We start from the raw sequence: 21326 nt of genomic DNA on the forward strand, positions 1-21326 counted from the left end.
GTGGAAGATAAATCCTAATGAGGAAAATAGAAAAGAGCATAAACTCTGGCAAATGAAGTGTAAAAATATAATTAGAAAGACCAGAAAAGAATTTGAAGAACAGCTAGCCAAAGACTCCAAAAGTAATAGCAAAAATTTTTTCAAATACATCAGAAGCAGATATCCAGAAGCAAGAAAGCCGCTAAACAACCAGTGGGGCCACTGGACGATTGAGATGCTAAAGGAGCAAAACCCATGCCTTTTGAACTTCTCCAAAGCTCTTTGTCACCATTGCTGAACGTTGCAAGGGCTAAGCCCTCTCCTCACAGCACATCTCCAGATGGATCTCCTGGTGCATTGCAGAATGCTACACTCTCTCTCACAAACCGCTGCCCCCTGGAGTCACGGCTCACTCCACAGAGGCACATGCCACCACATCAGCCTCCCTCTTGGACAAACCTTGGCAGGGTATTTGCAGGGTGGCCATGTGGCACTCTGTCCACACCTTTATCGCTCACTATGCCATCACCCCAGTAATGGTGGCAGATGCAGCAGTCAGCTGCGCTGTCTTACACATTGTACTTTCTTGTGAGTCCTTGCACCCACGTCCAGGCTGAGCACTGCTCTCTAATCACCCATGTTTGGAATCCATGTAGGGATCATCACTAGAAGAAGAAGGTACTTACTGTAACTGGCGGTTCTTCGATGTGTGGTCCCTAAATGGATTCCAATACCTGCCCACCATCCCCCCTGCTGCGGATTCCACTGCTTAGTTGTAAGAGGGATACTGGAGTAGCGTCGACCCTCATGGCCTCTTGTAACCTCAGATGCAATAATGCAGATGATGCACATGCAGGCCAAGGGACACTACTAATAAAAACTGCACATGCACACTCCACATTTGGAATCCAAATAGGGATCACACATCTTGAAGAACTATGGAGCTAGAGGAATCATAGAATATCAGGGTTGGAAGGGACCTCGGAAGATCATCTAGTCCAACCCCCTGCTCAAAGCAGGACCAATCCCCAATTTTTGCCCCCGATCCCTAAATGGCCCCCTCAAGGATTGAACTCACAATCCTGGGTTTAGCAGGCCAATGCTCAAACCACTGAGCTATCCCTCCCCAGTTACAGTAAGTCACCTCCTCTTATTGGTGCAGTTCGGTGATATCTTTAACATCAGTCTATATCTGAGTCCTCAGCAGGGCTCCTCATAGCTCTGTCCTTTTTTCTTGTCCCTAGGAACACCTGAGCCAGTGTGTCTCAGTACATTTCAGATGCCTTGTTTTGTAAGACGGGGAAGAACGTATCCTCTAGAGAGTTTCCTTGTCACCTTCCTGCTATCTGCACCTAGAGGATGGAAGGGAATCTTGATTTCCATCTGTTCCAGGGTTTATGATCTCAGTGGGAGATGTGATTCCTGATAAAGTTCTCTTTAATTGTTATTTTAGAGTATTTAAATCAAGATGTCATTTTTCATAATTCAGATAGTTACTGAAATACAAGCCTTTAGGTTGCATTCTTACAAAAAAGGTGATCCTGCCCACATCTCCATCCCAACAGTCTGAGATGTCTGAGATTTCCATGTCTTTCAAAACACTAAAATATCTGCTTGTCCCTGGACCTCCTTTACATTCAAGGAGGCAGATATCATACTTTTGCATATTCAGAGAATTTGACATTGTTTATATCAAGCCAAAGGTCATCTGCAAATTCCTCAGTTCCTTGGAGAAATGGAGCTGACATGAGGAGCAAGCCCATTGTAGTCCAAAGGTTGTCTCATCTATCACACTATATTTCACTGTTATGACTTGACAAGGCTTTGCTCTCCTGGAATTGTCAGTCCCCATCCATGAAAAAGGCAATATTCATGGCACACCCTCATGCCGTCTTCATTGCATCATGCTACATGACACACGTTGCATCTCTGTGTGTGTATGTGTGTATGTATATATACGTATATATATATTTAGCAAAAATATTCCCTCATTAAGACTTGGTTTTGGAGAGCAAGATCAGTCATTCCTATTCATTTTTGACTTGCCATCCAGAGTTGATGGTTGTATGGCAGTTCTGCTGTTCTTGTTTACTTAGAACTTTTCAGCCCGCCTTCCTGGGGGTTGTATTGCTTGATATAAACTCCCACAAGTGGAATATGGAGAGGCCACTTGAAAAAGAGATGAAGATTACTTATCTATAATAGGAATTCTTTGAGTTGAGTCTCCGCGTAGTAACACTCCCTGACCACCTTCCCCACTTATTTGGAGCCTCAGATTAAGAATTCCTGAATTAGTGGAAGGAACTGAGGGTTGGATGTGGCCATGCTCCTTTTTATACCCTTGGAACCCTCCAGGGTGGGAGGACTAGGGAGGGGCGAATGGCAGAATGAACAGTGCTTTCCAGAAGGTTCTGGAAATTCATGGCCCAAGTGGCTTTATCCCACAAGTGTGAATTTGCAGCAGCTTATCTCAAAGAACTCTAGTTACTGGTAAGTAAGCTTCTTTTCCCTGCCCTACCTCGATGTCCCAGCCAGGTGTAGCTCCAGCATTTCCAACTTCCCTACATACAGAGATGTTGTGAATGTGACTGGTTCGGTCACAGAGACCCCCTTGGGATTGTTACCTGATGTGCTGAAACTACCTCTGAGCCAACTTTCCACGGTCAGCTTGGGACTCCAGAACCCTTCCTTGTTGAGCCAGACACGCTAGTCTGCTGCAACACAGACCCAGGTCTGGTCCACGCCCCCAAAGCTGCAGACTTTAACCAAAAACTCCTCAGCAAGTCACCTATCTCCAGCACCCAGACACCCAACTCCCAATGGGATCCAAACCCCAAATAAATCCATTTTACTCTGTATAAAGCTTATACATGGTAAACTCATAAATTGTCTGCCCTCTATAACACAGAGAGATATGCACAGCTGTTTGTTCCCCCAGGTATTAATCACTTACTCTGGGCTAATTAATAAACAAAAGTGATTTTATTAAGTATAAAAAGTAGGATTTAAATGGTTCCAAGTAATAACAGACTATACAAAGTAAGTTACCAAGCAAATTGAACAAAACCATGCAAGTCTAAGCCTAATACATTAAGAAACTGAATACAGGTAAATCTCGCCCTCAGAGATGTTCCAGTAAGCTTCTTTCACAGACTAGATTCCTTCCTAGTCTGGGCCCAATCCTTTCCCTGGTACAGTTCTTGTTAGTTCCAGCTCCGGTGGTAACTAAGAGATTTCTCATGTCTCGCAGTCCCCTTTGTTCTGTTCCATCCCCTTTTATATCTTTGGCACAAGGCGGGAATCCTTTAGCTCACTCTGGGTTTCCACCCTTCCTTCCAAATGAAAAAGCACCAGGTTTAAGATGAATTCCAGTATCATGTGACATATTCATATGTTCCCTGAGACTTCGTTGCTCACTGGCTGGCACCCATGTGTACAGGAAGGCTTACAAGCAAACAGAGCCATTTACAACCTATTTCCTAGTTAATGGGAGCCATCAAGATTCCAAGCAACCACTAATGGCCAACACTTTGCAGAGGTACAATAGGACTTTGAGTAATACTTCATATTTCTAGTTCAAATATAAGAATGATGCATTCATACAAATAGGAGGAACACACTCAATAGATTATAAGCTTTGTAATGATACCTTACAAGAGACCTTTTGCATAAAGCGTATTCCAGTTACATTATATTCACATTCCAAGCATATTTTCATAAAGCATATCGAGTGCAACTATAGTCCTATTTCAGAGTAGCAGCCGTGTTAGTCTGTATTCGCAAAAAGAAAAGGAGTACTTGTGGCACCTTAGAGACTAACAAATTTATTAGAGCATAAGCTTTCGTGAGCTACAGCTCACTTCATCGGATGCATTTGGTGGAAAAAACAGAGGGGAGATTGATATATACACACACAGAGAACATGAAACAATGGGTTATTTCCCCCCCACTGTTCCTCAAATATTCTTGTTAACTGCTGGAAATAGCCTACCTTGCTTGTCACCATGAAAGGTTTTCCTCCTTTTTCCCCCCACCCCCTTGCTGCTGGTGATGGCTTATCTTAAGTGATCACTCTCCTTACAGTGTTATGATAAACCCATTGTTTCATGTTCTCTGTGTGTGTATATCAATCTCCCCTCTGTTTTTTCCACCAAATGCATCCGATGAAGTGAGCTGCAGCTCACGAAAGCTTATGCTCTAATAAATTTGTTAGTCTCTAAGGTGCCACAAGTACTCCTTTTCTTATAGTCCTATTGATTATCTAAAGTATACAGGATAGAGCCTTGCTTTGCCGGGCCTATTGCAATATATCTGAACAGAGTTCTCGTCTTGCTGACCTTACATCTTTACCCAAAATTAATTTTTGATGTCAATTAAAAAACAGGTAAATTCCCAAACCAAAAATCTTAAATGAAAAGAGTTCAAGTGGAAAGTTATTTTACTTGAAGCCTAGCTAACACTCAAAAAACCCCAAACCAAAACAACCGCGCCCCCCCCCCGCAGTAATATATTTTATTTACAGATTTACAGATTTTTTTTAAACCAAAAGTTTAACTCAATTAACAACATTGAGTTAAACTATGGGATGTAGCCAGTTCCCAATTTATACTGGGTGGGATGGTAGTGAGTAATAAATGATTACTGCTCAGGAGGAGTAGAACTCAAGTTATCAGACCCTGGATTTGTTAAACTGCAGCTTGAATGTCCATACTCATTTGTAACCCCAGGTTAGGAATTGTTGAACCCTGGTTCCCATCTGTGGCTCCAGCATCTGCAATACATTACGTGGGTCTGAGTCCAACCACCCGTATCCCAGACTTCCTAGTGCCTCCCAAAATGTTGCTGCTCTAGCTCTTTGTTACTGCAGCGTGATAAATCTTGACTGTCCTGAGGACAAAGAGAGTCTCCTTTCGGGACTGTGGGATACTTTTGGCAGACCCCCCAGAGCATGACTCCAGTGGGGCTGCATCTACACTGCAGAACAATAGGGCTTGTACCATCTTGACTTAACCTCCACCCTGGGTTAGTACAATTGTGTGTAGACAAAAGGGGTTTAGGCTTGCACCTGAGTTCAAACCCTGGGTTTACACTGTGGTGTAGACATACCTTAGAGTTAATTTCCAGACTTTATAATGTTTGGGTTTTTCAAAGATGTAGAATTTTTGTACAGAATGTGTTACATTGTAGGTGAACTATATTGACAAACACACTTCCATTATTAACATTTAAAATTAAGTGTTTTATTTAGGAAATTTTACATAGGGGACAATAGTCCTCCTTTTGAAATTTCTGTCAAAACTATCATTTAGTTCAGTTAATCAAGGATTGGTCCTGCAGTATGCAAAACCCTTGGCATAATATAAAATTTCCTTGTGGCATCGAAAGGATCGAAGATTCTGGGCTGTGATGGGAAAATGATGCAGCAATTCTGTGATCTCCCTTAAAAGGTATAGTGAAGCTTTGCTCTGGCTCCACTATGCACCTGTTAGTTGTTGCAATTTTATAATGGAAAATATAATGGGAACTAAAAAATTGCCCCAGACAAGTACTGGTCATTTTGTAATTGCATACCAAAAAATAAGCAAACTGGCAGTTGACAAATGGGCAGATGACGTGAGTTGCCTTTAATTGAGTATCATAGAAAATGTGTATGTGTGTATCTATATAGACAGATTATGACTGCTCCAGCAAAATAGTCTCTGTAGTTGGGGAGAAGGCTCAAAGAGTCTTTCCCACCCAACACATCAGTGCAGGGACTGTTGTAATGTGGTTCTCTGAATGCAAAGAAGAGCATGGCTATAGTTTGGCACTCTGTCAGATATTGCCAGCAGTTACAATCTGCATTGGAGGGAGAATGCTGTACTCTTATTCTGCAGGTGTAGTAACTGAGTGAGCGTGCCATCCCTCCTCCCACCTCCGTATCTGTAGAGGCATTTGGAGATGCTTAGATTGAATCTCTAAGCATTACATCCTTGGTCTTATACCACGTTTGAGTCAATGGCAGAACTCCCATTGACCACTGTTTCAGAGTAGCAGCCGTGTTAGTCTGTATTTGCAAAAAAAGAAAAGGAGTACTTGTGGCACCTTAGAGACTAACAAATTTATTTGAGCATAAGCTTTCGTGAGCTACAGCTCAATGCATCTGATGAAGTGAGCTGTAGCTCACGAAAGTTTATGCTCAAATAAATTTGTTAGTCTCTAAGATGCCACAAGTACTCCTTTTCTTATTGACCACTGTGGCTCTGTTTCCAGTCATCAGTATTCAGGCAATGCATCTTTTTTCTCTCTTCCTCCTCAAAACACCATTCAGGCTCTTACCTTTTATATACAATTTGTGGGTCTCAAATAAAATGTGTAGTTTACAATGTGTATTATATACTGTGCTAAAATTTACCAAAGGATGGCTAACTCCATATTCACGCTACATATCTAAGTGCCTAACTTTAGACATCCACATTTGAAATGTTAGCCTGTATACATAATATATCAAACAAGCAAAAGCTGCATACCTAGTCCTATCTCCTCTAGTATATTTACTTAAATGCTAATGACTAAATAATAAGTGTTGTCACACATACTAGATTTACCTGCAACAATGACACCATTACTATTATATTTAATTTGCTTATATGATCAGTTTTTGTGAAAGCTGAAACCAAATAAAACTCCCTGTGGTGTTACTGTATTTAAACTGGTAGCGCACACCACTGAGGTGTGCAGATCAGAACCTTCATGCAGTTCACTCACCACTATGGATATTCTGCTGTTATATTTACCTTCCTTTCCCCATCCTCCCCCTCCCCGAATTTTACTTCTGACATTTATTCACAACTGCATAAGTACCGTTTGATTTTGTGGCTAACTGTAGCAACTGGTTTGCATTATTTATGAGTGTCATTGTCAGAATCCATTTACAATTCTGACTGAGATAAAATGGCTTGCAATAACTGATACGATCACAGCAATAAAGTAATTAACTGGCACATTTAAAACCTGTCAAGGTCCAAGCGATGTTAACTGTTTTAGCATTTCAGGAAATATGCTATCTTCTGAGTCCACACAACTTCTGATTTCTAATCTTTCCTTTCTTATTACATTATCTACTTTTATAGTCTTATTGTTAAACATATACTTTTGATGTTCAAAAGAAACATGACTATTTTAAGGGAAATTAAGATGTCTGTCCAGCTACAGCTACCAAAAGTACTCCATGCACCTATCAGCACAGCCAAATGTTTCCCTTGTTCCTAGAACTTGGAGACCAGCACCACCATGAAATAGCTGGGAGCTGGAGTGGTAGAGCATTCTGGGTATTGACATGCCAATGAACATGTCAAGTGTCTATATATCATAAAATGTGTCTGTAGATTTCAGAAATAAAAGCAGGATGAAGACAGTCATTAAAAACAGCAGTAATTTTTGAGTGTCGCAATTTAAACAGTTTAAGTTATTGAACTGTCATGAGTTTATTATGCCTAATTTATTAATACAATCATTTGGGATACACTTATATGTCTCTGTCCCTGCACATCGTCACCTTCCCTCCCCGAAACATGAGCTATTTTACAAAAATATATTGGCTTTGTTTCATCAGTAAAATATCTAGAATATGTAGCAAAGGTCAAGAGGCTAGAAACAGCAGTTAGTTTAATCAGGTGCTGTATTCCTGCACATATTTGTTTGAAATAAAAGCACATATTTGTTTGTCTTTAGGCATTAAACTAAGTCAGAAGATTTAATAAAGACCAACTGAGCCCCATTTCCATTTAATGAACAACTATTTTATTCTTGAGGGAAGTCTTTCCTTTTGCCATGACAGGTGACATCTGAATGGGACAGTATCCTGTTGTTTAGGACTCTATCCAGGACAGAAAAAAAAAATCCCAACAAGTACTTGTTATTGCTTTTACACTTTGGTAAAGCAAAAAAGTCTTTCATTTATATTTAATCCTTTTTATGTGCTGAATTGGCCTTTCTTAATTTGCAGGTCGTGTTATATTTCTTTCTTACCTTAGAACACTTCTGATATGCTTAAGTATTTGACAAAGCAGTGCTAAGCCACAGACTGAAAAGGGGCACCGCAGAGTGCGAAAGAAAAAGAATTCACTAGATCAGAACACATGTGGAGCTTTAACAAAACAGCTTGTGTGATACCTGAGGAACTTGTACACTTTGAGTGTTTGTTTATAGGTTTTTAAAACATTTCTCACTTTTTGTTCTTTTTTTCCCTTAATCAGGACAAAATTTTACCCTAAGGCAGTTAGGAGTTTGTGAACCAGCAACTCGTCGAGGACTGGCATTTTGTGCGGAAATGGGGCTCCCCCACAGAGGTTACTCTGTCAGTGCAGGGTCAGATGCTGATACTGAAAATGAAGGAGTGATGTCTCCAGAGCATGCCATGAGACTTTGGGGCAGGGGGGTCAAATCAGGGCGCAGTTCCTGTCTATCAAGCCGTTCCAACTCAGCCCTCACTCTGACTGATACTGAACACGAAAACAAGTCCGACAGTGAGAATGGTAAGTTCTTATATGTGTATAAGTATATAATGCAACACTTTATTTTCTGTTTTGGTTGACATGATACTTTTAAATACAATGAAATTCAAGGAATGACCTTGAATAATGTATTTTTTCCAGGAAAAATCAATATTCAGCATCAATCAATTACATTATGCAAGTGGTGCATGTGATGTTTTAGCTATAATTTTGAAGAATTTAATTACACAAAAAAATAATTTAGTTTTAACTTATCTCAGACCATGTCACCTGTTATCCTCTGTAGAATAGTGAAGCAAGTGGTTATAAAGTTTATCCTCAAGGCCAGCTTGCAATCAAAGATGTATTTGTAAATTCCTCTTGAAGACATCTCAAAGAAGTTGCAGAATCTTAGAATGGATGAATGAGCACACAGAATAGTGTATTAACAGGGCTCAAGTGATTGAAGAACCAATTTGATCATTCTTTAAACTTTCGAGTTGATGAGAGCAATTGAAATCATGGTAAAGAGGGAGTGTGGCCTTTGATGTGCCTTAGGGACTGGATTACTGTGCAATTAAAATCCACAAAAACCTAAACAGCAATTTTGCATGTTGAAGGGAAGAAGTCTTTTGTATATTAAGGTTTTTTTTTTCAGTTAAGTGAATGAAAAGAGGTTAATATAGAATTTAATTATTTTAAAATAAAGTTTTTTAAAAATAATCTTATCCTACTTTTGGGTGGTTTAGCAGAACATGAAATAGTGTTAATAGTTAAAATGCACCAGATATTAGAAGACATGTCCCTTTTAGCCTTCTTGCAATAACTTTGTTCTAATATTTTCATATTATTTTTAATATAACCAAAATTGCAGTATTCTGTCTTTATTCCATAAATGACTATATATAAGAAACATAGAGAAAAAATAGGTGAAGTGGGTGAAAGTATTGAGTAAAATGCAAAAAAATAAATGTAAAATGATTTGTGGTTTAAATGAGGATTGTCACACTCCTGTATATGGAAGAAAATAATGATACATTAGAGGAAGCCAAGGAACGCTTTCTTGTTCTTTCCTGTTAAACAAGAACATTAAGGGAAGGGAAGTGAGTGCCTCTGAGGTATGGAGGTCTCAAATGGAATACTACTCTGTGTGTTGGACTTCTGATGTATCAAACCTGGAGAGTAAGCTGTTCTTTGTGGGGAAGATTTCATATCTCAAATTGGGGAAAGGAGATTTTCTTCAAGGGTTGTGCTTATTCTCTTATGTATCTGCCATCATGGACGTTTAGATCTGTTGGGCTGCTCCTGCTGGCTCTCGGTACTAAATTATCTGTAACTAATGGTGAGTCAACCTAGTGATCTCCCTATTTAGCGGAAGCCCATGCTCGAGCTCACTCCTTCTTTGTGGTTTGCCAGAGCCTAGGTTTTACAAACTTTAGAAAAAGCCGTAAAACTTCTAGGTAACCAGGCCTTCATTTAGTCAAAGAGACGACTACTTCAGCAGTGTTATATTTTAGGATATTATTTTTATAAATCTTGTATTTCTGCATTTATAAATTCTTAAACAAATAAAATCTGGTTATACCCTGCCAATATTTATAAGTGGTTTCTACTCTTCTCTGGCTCCATTCATGAATTTAAAATTGGAATTGTGTTTTATTTTTAATGCGTGAAATAACTGTGAATAAATTGGGAAAACATATTATTCAGCACTGGTAAAATTATGCAAGCAGACTGTCTGATGTTTTAGATACTGCTTTAAAAAAGAGTTTAGTTACTAAAAAGGATTACAGTTGATTTATTTATTGAGAGGGAGGCCAACAGTCCAACTTAAAAAGACGTTGAATTGCTGTGAGGCTAATGAAATTTTGATGGCCTGAATGTCCCATTAGGTTTCAAAACATATTTAACCTAGACTATGTTACAGGTCTCCATTTAAGAGGAGAGACAATGCAAGTTGTGAGAGTTTCTTCTTTGATACTTTGTTTCCACCAAATGTGGAAGATTCATATTGAAGTGCATTTTTTTAGAAAAACTGGGAATTCCATATGTTATATGTTCATGGTAAAATATAAAAATAGCTTAAAATAAGGGGGAAGTAATTCCTGTCATGACACACGTTGGTTTTTCTTTTGTGGTAAATCTAGAGTATCTGGCTTTGAGTGTAAAATACTAATGATTCTGTGATTTATGCCTGCCAATTAATAACCGTCCTAGCAAAATGTTGAAATGTGACAAATAAATGTGATGTGGCTCCCTAATGTAAGCTAAAATTATGAGCATGTCCTACAGATTTCAATCCTCTTCGCTGTGGTGGTGGTAAAAAGATCCTGACTGAATTCCAAATGTTGGGTTTTTTTATGTAGTATTGCTGTAGCTGTGTCACTCCCAGGATATTAGAGAGACAAAGTGGGTGAGGTAGTATCTTTTATTGGACCAACTTTGTTGGTGAGCAGAATACTATCTCTCTCACCTTGTCTCTCTCTAATAATTTTGTTTTACAAACAGACACATTTGTATGCCAAATATGCACTTGCAAACCAGATTAGGAGAAAGAATTTGATTTTCAATGTGTTAAAAAGCAAGAGCTCTAAAACATCATGACATATATTTCCCTCTTTCACAATCATAACTATGGGTCCAGTCCTGAAAGTACTTACTGCTAGGCATTATGTTCACTGTCATAAATAGTCCCATTGACTTACTGTCATAAGTAGGCCACACTGAAGTCATTGGGACCATTCATGATAGTAAGCACTGTGACCCATAGAAAAGGTTTGCAAACTTGGGCTTAAGTGTGTAAAGTGTGTATGCAATATGTACTTGGTGGCTTTCCCCTTAAAAAGATGGGAATCAGAGCTTGGTTTTCATTCTCAGCTGCCATTTCCTCCCCACCCCATTTTTTTTAACTTAGTTGTGCACACTGCCTCTTGGAGACTGTAGTGGTTGTCCGCCAGCTAAACTTCTCCAAGGATGGTGCCTCTCGCTTCTACTAGCTAAAAATAGTACCAAAACCAGAGCCTTACCCAGCCTGGTGTTATATTACTCAACTACCCAATCCCATTAGAAGATAATTTAAATGTTACAAGCTGTTTGCACAATGGAATAAGTAATTCCCTGAAGACATTATTTTTGACTTATGAGGGTGTTAGCAATATACCTATTTCTAAGACCCCACTAATGCCACACTAATTCATGCTTAATGTTGGAAGGATTAAGAGCTTTAGTCACAAAACAATGCTGTTAGAGGATTAAATTGCAGAATATTAAGTAAACAGGTAGCATACCATATAGACATCAGCATTTTTCAGGAAACCTTTTAATTGCTTTCCAAGCACAGTGGAAGAGGTTCATTGTCATAGGTGATTGTTGAATGAATAAAGCCAAAGAAAGGTATTTTCTTTCTTCTTGATGGAAGGTTCTCATTTCAGTTCCACATGTGACTTTTAGCAAGAGATCCCACTAGATTGATTGTCAGCCCACCAGAAGGATTGAGTCTTAAAATCACATCCACTAATCTGGGAAACCTACCAACAACAAGTACAAAATGAGGAGTTGGTTGGGATATAGTGAGTATGCATATTCATATCATGCTGTTCCTCTGCTCCCCCTGCAGGAGCTTTTGGAGCCAAAAGTGTGATTGAAATGAACACATTCTTTGCTCTTTACAGTTTCATTCTCAAGATGGTTAATAGGAGTGGAGCCAGCACAACATACATGCATGCATTCCTTCACGTTACGTACATGCCTAGGTCAATGAAATATGTATATAGTTTGCCTGTTCTAGTAACTGCATCTTTGGAATTGTTGCAGCCCTTCTTTTGGAGGGGTATTAGTGATTTTTGTTTTGTTAGTGTGCTTTTTAAACTACTAGGGCACCAATTTAAAATTGAAAAATATTATTTTATAGCTGTGGGAAGAGAGATTATGGATTTTACCATATCCAGGATTAACTCCAAAACCAATCTTTGTGATTCTCCTTTCCCAAATAGAAAATGAAATAAATATAATTAACCAAACCATAGCCTAAATTTACAACATGCACTAGCAGAAGGGGACACACTCTAGGTCCAGGAGCTGCTTGTTATATAATCTCTGTGGTGTACGCATAACATGATGGAAGAGCATGGCATAAATACCTGCTATAGGGTGACAGATCAGTTTTAGGTCTATCCATCTTAACAATATCCTTTTCAAATTCCTTTTTGAACCTCTGCAACAGAGCAGGCAAAATGCCAGTTTTTTCATTTTCTTAGGGTTAACCCATAAATATGATATAAAATATAATCTTATTCAGGGCAACTCTAATTCTAATAAGTTTCTGTTATATAACAACAAAATAGCTCTGAATTTAATCTTCTTTCTTATTTATGAGGTCTTCTCAAATGTCATTATGTCTGGCACTTACTGTTTTTTGAATAGGTTTCAGAGTAGCAGCCGTGTTAGTCTGTATTCGCAAAAAGAAAAGGAGTACTTGTGGCACCTTAGAGACTAACAAATTTGTTAGTCTCTAAGGTGCCACAAGTACTCCTTTTCTTTTTGTTTTTTTGAATACTTTTTTTTTTATTTACGTATAATACTGTGTATTCTCAGATGATGAAAAAAGTGCCAAAGGTAACCTGCTGGTCCTTACTGATTCAGAATCAAAGTGCTGCCTTGCAGAAAACAGCCTAATAAACGAATTGTATTGCTTCTATACACATTTTATATCTGCATATTTTTTTTCCTATTCTTTAATGAACATTTTCAAGATTGATTTGAGACTGAACTATATTATTGCACTTTTATTGTAAAATGGGTCATACCAAAATAGTATTTAATTGGAATCATTATATACTACAGGTTAAGAAAATAGAGGCTGTAGGACTTTTGCTATGAAAGTTACTGTAATATTAGCATTTACATTTAGATGCATTCTTCTAATAATCATTTCCAGAGAACTTTTGGCATATTTCCTCTTTTTGACTGAAGTAAAATACAAAAAATTTGCTTCTCAAGTCCCCTGAACAAAATGTGTCCTACGAACAAAGAAATCTTAAAAAAAAACAAAACAAAAAAAACCTGATATCCCATTTTGTGTAAGTTGTAAATGTCCCTTTAATTGTAGGGTTGCAATGAAAGCAAAGCATGCTGTGCACATATCAAAACTGATGATGTGTGCTGTTTTGATTTTGAATGTGTTTTTGATGTCCTTGAAAAATCACAGTGGTAGCAGTAAAATTGTTTTAATTAATGAATTGGAGAGCAACAAATCTGCTGAATCAGGCTTATTGATGTAATTATCATTGGAATAGAAAGGAAAAAAATCTGTCAGAGCTCTGGGAGTTTATTTTTGTTGTTGTCATTTGAGAGATATTTAAGTACTTTGGAGAAATTTTATATCCCAAAGTTGACAGAAATATTGCTTTTATTTGCTAACAAAAGTAATATTTGATATCCAGACACCATCTTGTGTGTGTGTGTAATCTAAATAATGGAATGTTCGGTTAAAAAACAGAGATGCTGTTACACAAGTTTATATCCATCCTTTGTTAAATATCAGGTTTTATTAACTAGCAATGTGCAATCAGATTCTGATTTTAAAATAACAGATTATAGTCACAATCACTTTTTGGAAGTGTGATACTGAAAGGTAATCAAATAATTTTTCAAACTTATCAATTAACCTGCCATTTTCATCCTGAGTATCAGGAATGACCAAAAGCATCAGCTCTACTGTCCAGGCCAAGTTCCAAGTTGAGTAATTACATTCTGAATGCAGCTGGTCGGGAATTCTTTGAAATGTTTTTTGTCAGAAAATACTGGTTTGGCAAAACCAGAATTGTTTGTGTGAAAAGGTTGATGTTGAATTTCCTGTTTTGGAAAAAATTGTGATTTTTTTTTTTAATTGTTAGAATGTCCCATTAGAAAATGTTGCAAAGTTCTTTTTTTCAGATTGAAACAACTTTTCTTTTTGAAAGGACAACTGTTTTCCACCCAGCTCTACTTCTGCGTGTCTCAATGTCTTCCATAGTTTCCATTGAGTGTGTCCCATTCTTCTCTTAAATTGTTGTGCAGTGTTGTTGTATACAGTTAACTGTTGCGTTCTCATATCTGGCCATGGGTGACTGTATTTGAGTCCTGGATAAGGAGAGGTGATCAAAAGGCTGATCCAAACCCCACTGAAGCCAGCCAGCATCTTTCTATTGACATTTTCAATTGGCCTTAATTAGGTGCTAAGTGCATAGAGTAGTTTGTGATTCTGTGAAGCACTTTGAAGCTTTCAAAAGGTTAATTAACCTCTTATATAAAAAGGATTAGTTTATACAGTTACAGAAGTAATGGTACAGGAGTTGGGACTGAAAAGGAGCAATAGTGTAAACTATAGAGCAGGAGACCCACCCTAGAACCGCCAATATAACCTGGCGGTTAGGGCATTCACATGGGATGTTGGAGACCCAGATTCAGTGCTGGTAGTGATTATTGCACATGTACTAATTATGGAAACTACGTTTAAAGTCTTATGTAATGGCTGAACAGGAGACAGAGAAAACCACCTTCTTCTCTGTTATAATCAGGAGACTTGGATTCTGTTCCTGGCTCTACCACTGATCTATTGTGTGATATTGGACAAGTCACTTCACTTTACCATGTCTCGGTTTTCCTATCTGCACAATGAAGATAATGATATTTACCTACCTTTGTAAAGTTCTTTGACATTTATGGATGAAAAGCACTGTATAAAAGTTGTATAAAATCATTATTGTGTCTGAGGTCCCAGTGAATGATGGTAGATAGCCTGGTGAACCTGGGCTTTGGTTGCTCTGAAATGGAACTGAATATTTCTTGTTGTGAAGAGTTTTCTGTGTAGTCTGGAAATAGGATTGACTAAATTCAGACTGGACTAGCCATATTTGTGGTTAGTAGAACCAAGTCAGGAGGAATAAGCCTAACCCAACTTTTCTTGCTGAGTTTCAGACAATTCCTTTGATGTGATCTGAATATGCTAGGGACCTGTAAATTAGACCCTGATCCTTATGATGGCAAAATCTACAGCAGAAGGTATGGGATTCTTTTGTGGCGCTTGTTAGAGCCCCTCTACACAAAGGCAACGTAGCCTGGCATTTCTCAAGGCACCTGTTCAAGAAACTATATCTTAATGTTAGTCTGTTACCTTCCCAATGGCCAGAAATTGGAGCTTGTATGAGAGCAAATTTTTGTTGAGGCTCAGATGAGACAAGATGGAAACAATGCTAATAGGCAAAGAGAAGCACTTGGAGAAGGTGGCAGGGTTGATGCCTGTCCCCAATATTGACAGTAGATGACAAAGTTGTGCCTGTTATGATGGTTCATTATATCTTTAACTCTTCTGGATTCCTGAATTCTCCTAGAGTCCCACATAACTTTGGTGGCTGAAATAGCTTTTTGCTATCAGGGTTAGGTTAGACAATAATACCAAATTCTCTTCGATATAGACTTTGCCACAGTCAGTCCTGCCTCTGACTTTCTGATCCCATGATTGCAATGCATTGTGTAGGGAGCACTCAGAAACTGCCGACAGTGGGGAGTTCTGCAGCTCGCTTGCTTAGCCGCTTTAGCTACAAAGAAATATTTCACCTATTCTTTTACTGGATGTACTTGCTTTTTATTTGCTTTCAGTGCAGTGCAAGGAGGCTTTTAGTGTATAAACTCAGTACAGTTGAGTCCTGAGAGCTTGAGGCGGTTGATATTAGATTAGATGTGTGTGCTAACAGCCCTTAGATTTACATTGTTAGGAAGTAGGCATAGGCTGTTCTCAATTAAGGGCCCTCAACTCTACAATCAATTCCTGCCATTGGTCCACCAAAGCTGCAGTTTGTTGACCCTAGGGCATGATGGAAGGCTAATTGAGCCACATAAGCTTTTAAAGTGTGGGGAGGCAATGATGCTATTGTACTGTTGAGTCCTTTTGGTTAATATCAGTGGTGCAGGTAAGCCAGTATGGTCAGGTACGCTGTACCATTAAGATATTTATTGCCAGTACACCATACTGGAAAAATACATTTTCAGAACCGCAGGGCTCTCCCGGGAACTGCAGTGGCGAAAGGAGCAGAACGTGGGGTTGCTGCTTCCAGGAGCCAGCACCCCATGCCAGCAGCTCCTCTGGCGTGGCTGTACTGCCCCCAGTCCTTCCATGCAGTTGTGTCTACTGTCTGGGGTCTGTACAGCCCCACCAGAAGACAGGGCTGGGAGAGGTACAGCTGCGTCGGAGGAGCTGCCAGTGTGGGGTGCTGACTTCTGGGAGCAGCGTCCCCACATTCTTCTCCTTTCACCACTGTGATTCCCGGGAGAGCCCTGTGATTCAGTGGATACCAGTTTCTGTCCACATATATCCTCCTCTGAAGGTATAAATTTGTATCCGTGCAGGGCTCTAGTCACGGAACATTTTGGGGAAGGGGGGACCGGGTCAGTACCGTATCGGTAAGAGTTAAAATCTACTTGCACCACTGGTTAGTATTAATGTGTGATGTATTATTTTTAAGTGTTGCATGGTGTTTATTCCCATTTTACAGCTATAGAGTGATATTTGGGTCCTCTCAAAAAATCAGCCTGCAACCTCTTTTTCCCTACAGACTTCAAATGAATGCTGGGGTGGGTAAGGGGAAATGCTGAGGAGAAAATTCAAGGACATACTTCAAAACCTCAAGTTGGTTTGCATTTTTAAGGTTATAAGACTTTCTCTCTCATTTCCCTTCTCTTTTTAATTGAAAACTGAGGTTAGCTCTGGCAAAACTGAGTGCGCCCCACAGCCACAGGCTTTGTATTTCCTAGAGGCCACCTCTATGAAGCTGGAAGATGTGACCAACTTTGTATTCTCTGCATCAGTTAAACTTAATATCTGGATGTTTAGTATAAATAGCCAAAAGAATTCCATAAAAATGTTTCAGGAACTGGTAGCTGTTAAGTAGAGGAACTGATAGTTTGTACCTGTTGCAAAAAGAAAGACTGAAATAATATTGTATTGTGAAAAGAAGGTCTTGTCTTTATTAGAAAGCAAAATGAGCAATGCAGAACAGTATTTCTAGCTACAGTCCCAAAACTCCAACAGATACATCTGCTTCTACCAGACCTGTAACATGATAGGCAGACCCCACACAAATGGTGAGACCAGACTCCTCTATTTAATTGTATGTAGCAGATTCCCCTGAACAAGGAAAGTCGTGCCCTGTCATATCATATTCCCCCCCTATACCGGATATGGGAGCAAACTGAAAGCCCAAGTCATTGCGGTCCCAGAATTGTGGGAATGACTATTGCTTATTAAAAACATTATCCTGAATGTCACCTAATGATGGTTTCTCTGAGAAGACAAATCAGCAAATGACTGGCTTTCTTTTCCCATTGTCTTATACTATCAACAGATAGCTTTTCCCACATGCTCCCTTAACATTACCCAACTCCTCCCTCTGCCCCATAAATCTCCCCCTTCATAGTGGCAAGAGAATACTAAGCAGGTCTCAATACTGAAGAGATTTATTATACCTGCAAGCTTGACTACACTGCCATTCCTGCTTGTCATCCTGATGCTTTCAAGCCAGTTTCAGTACATCTCTCTGTCATTCGGCCTGCTGTCTCCAAGTTATCAGCAGATGGTCATAGCTGCCAACTGAGCTTGTGAACTTCTGCTGTTTACATATCGTCTTCCCACACACCATCTTGCAGTGATCTTCCCCCTTCCTTCACTGATGCCATCATTATTAATGGGCCCACCTAAACTCCACACTGCAGCATTATTCACTAAGGTGTCAGGAATTTTGTAGGGTCTTGGGTAAGAGCCATTGTTTTCTTCCTCTGCAAAATGTATTGGAAAGCTCTGAAACAGTGTCATGATAGATTACATTGGTGGCCTTCCTGCCAGCCCCTCTTTCCCATCTCCTTTCCTATCTCAACCCAGGAAAAAACTTGGAAGCTGAAATACTCTTTTTGTGGCTTCAGAGAAAGCAACTAGTTTTGCTGCTTTGCAGGCTCTTTAATCTCTGTTCCTTTCTTGCAAAAAAGCCTTTCTTGCCTTGTCTTCTCTATTTACAGCAGCATACATATGTTAACCCTAAGAAGTGGGATACTGTCTGTTTCTGGCAAACCTCCCCTTTTTTCCTTTTAATTGGAATCACAGCCTACCAGGTAAGAAATGGTTTCCCTCAACCACTCCCCCCTTAAACTCCTAAATTTAAAGTAAATTATTTTTAATTTTTTTTAAATTAATTTTCTTTGAAGGTATAAATAGTCTCAAAACCACCTAAACTTGAGATGGTGTTGGATTGTCTATACTCCCAATAACAGTATTACACAATACTTGAAGTCAGTGAAGCTCAGTGCAGGTGTCCAACCACATGGAAGAGCTTGCAGTATCAAGGTGTGAATGGGCAGTGAAGCATCTCTGCTTTTTTTTTTTTTAAATCTATATATCTAATCTATATGTCATGTAGATCTATACACATACCTGTATGCACAAAAGTGAGTGTTTTGAAACCTAGGCTGTGTACTATAATTTTATATCAAATAAAGATTACTAAAATTCATAGAATATAGTAACATAAAAATGAAATATTCCAAAAAGTGATGCTCAAGAGTATATATTGTGCACAGACTAAGCATTTACCAGATGAATCTTATTTATAATTCTGTTCTTTATGGGAACACACTTGACTAGGGCATAAAGGGTATGGTGGCCATGACCTTCCCTCTGACCACCTGTGGCGCAAGATGGAACCTGGCAAATGTCTGTCTTTTTAGCCTTCTACAAACTTCTACAAACTTTCTGAATTTCTTCAGAACTCTTTTGATTACCTTGATTTTAGACCACTGTGATTATATTGACCTGATCAGAATAGTGATGGCTAGAATCTCTGGTACTGAGAACACCATTCATGTTGGTGCCACCCCTAGAAGAAGTCCATTCTTTTCACCATCATCAGGGCATAATGGTGAGAAGAAATGGTCCTAGCCAGCTCGTCAGGACTGGCACTGGACTGAGTGATACCATATGACTAATTAGTTAACTGGGTATCTCACCATGGCACTGTTGGGGTTACTGGTGTCCACCATTTTAGGCACTGAGAAGCCAGTCTCCACTGCACTGAGGAAGAGGTCCCTCTTCCTTTGTGTGTCTGTCTAAAAGGCCTACACTAGAGTATTCTGTTGGAAGGAACTGGATCCAGGGGTAGAGCAATATCAGTACCCCACTATTGCTGCCTATGGACCTCTTGTCTAAATCCCTTGATGATGCAATCCTCAGCACTGGTACCTGATGACTCCTTGTATGGATCACCATAATGCTAGAGAAAGAGATGACATTGATATAAGAGGAATCCTACAAGTTATTTGACATCCTGTCAACTTCTGGTACAGTCAGGTTTGCTCCCCTCATATATCAGGGACTGCTTGACCAGGTAAGGCCTTATGCCACAGTAATTTCCAATGTGGAATGGGCTGAGAAGAGATTGCCAATTGTAACAGCACATTTAAGAAAAGTGGGAATCCATGTCTACTTGAAACTGGATGATTACCTGATCAGAGGCAGGTCCTTGTGAACTACAAGAAATTGTCCTTCATACCATTATAGTTGATAGGGTTCATAGATGTGTGATCACCTCCAAAAGTTGACTCTTACCTGCTAGAGGTTGCTGACTATGACACTTACCCCCGACACATCAGGAACAAGCTGTGGTGCCCACCTTAACCACTTACAGATGCAAGAAATATGGTGTCAGGGCTGCCTAAGATTACATATGAACATCCTCAAGCTGAGAGCCATCAGACTAGCTTGCATAGTATTCCTGCCTGTTCTGTATGAGTCCATGGGGCAAATCCTGCATAATAAGGAGAGTAATGGCATACCATTAGCTTTGAAAATGGTGTCAAAGCATTTCTATCAAACCAATGAATGTTTGATCACTAATTCACTTTGTTTCTGTTTTTAGCCGATTTGGACTGTATGATTTGGGGGTTGTCCCTCGGTTTCATTTTGGGAGACTTTGTGCATAACATGGCAAATTGTGCTAGAACAATAACGTAGAAAAGTAAAATATAATAGCTAATCTTTGACGTCTAAACTTCAAAAAAGTAGTGATATAATTCTTCAAGAGATAAGTATTGTGTAGCATGTAGGAAGTATTGGTAAGTAATGATATTTTGTGTTATACAGTTCACACTGTCTGTAGGCCACTAAAGGTGGAGTAGTTAGGATGAGCTCAAATAGTAGTGTCTAAAATCAGTATACTAGAAGCAGTCATATAATCAGGCTTATAAAATTGGGAGGGCAATAAAATGTTGAATTCCATAAATAACGTTAATCTCTGCCATGTTCAGTCTTTTTGAGGCATTTAGTTTAATGATGTATATGAGCTAATATAAGGGTATTTGTATCTTCTCTACTTTATCAACATTGTTTGGGGGGAACAGTGTTTTCTAGGAGGCTTCATGCTCAGGCCTGAGAAGGTGAAGCAAACACATTCCAACCTTAATACATTGACAGTATAGTGAAAGAAGGGGTGGGAGAGAGAAAGCAGAAGGAGAGGGGTAGTGAGTGATGCTGACAGAGGAGAAGCTAGGGCTAGTCTACATTAGAAAAAAGTTGCACTGATCTAAAATTAATCTAGTTACATTGCTGCAAACCCCCAAAATATGGGCACCTAAACTCATTTAAACCTCACTTAAACTGTTTTTGTTTAATTCAGTAATTTACTGACTTAAATCAATACAAGTCAGGTTTAAGTCAGTCTTTATACTAGGGGTTTGCACCAGTGTAACTACATCAATTTAAAATGGATTAGTTGCACTAATGTAACTCCTTTAATGTATATCAGCCCTTAGAAAAGAAGCTAGGAGAATAATGGAGAGAAGAAAAATTGAGAG

The 21326-nt window shown here is 39.1% G+C and overlaps 1 protein-coding gene across 2 annotated transcripts in view; it reads left to right on the forward strand.

Annotated features, from left to right (window-relative positions):
* TENM3 (teneurin transmembrane protein 3) overlaps positions 1 to 21326 on the forward strand; it is a 2178135-nt gene that overhangs the window by 1708941 nt on the left and 447868 nt on the right. For both annotated transcript variants that reach the window (XM_043513542.1, XM_043513543.1), the window contains one exon: positions 8217 to 8495. In XM_043513542.1, the coding sequence (XP_043369477.1) occupies positions 8217 to 8495 (279 nt within the window). The remainder of the gene's footprint in view (positions 1 to 8216; positions 8496 to 21326) is intronic.

This window comes from Dermochelys coriacea, chromosome 4 (assembly GCF_009764565.3).
Source record: "Dermochelys coriacea isolate rDerCor1 chromosome 4, rDerCor1.pri.v4, whole genome shotgun sequence".
NCBI lineage: Eukaryota > Metazoa > Chordata > Testudines > Dermochelyidae > Dermochelys > Dermochelys coriacea.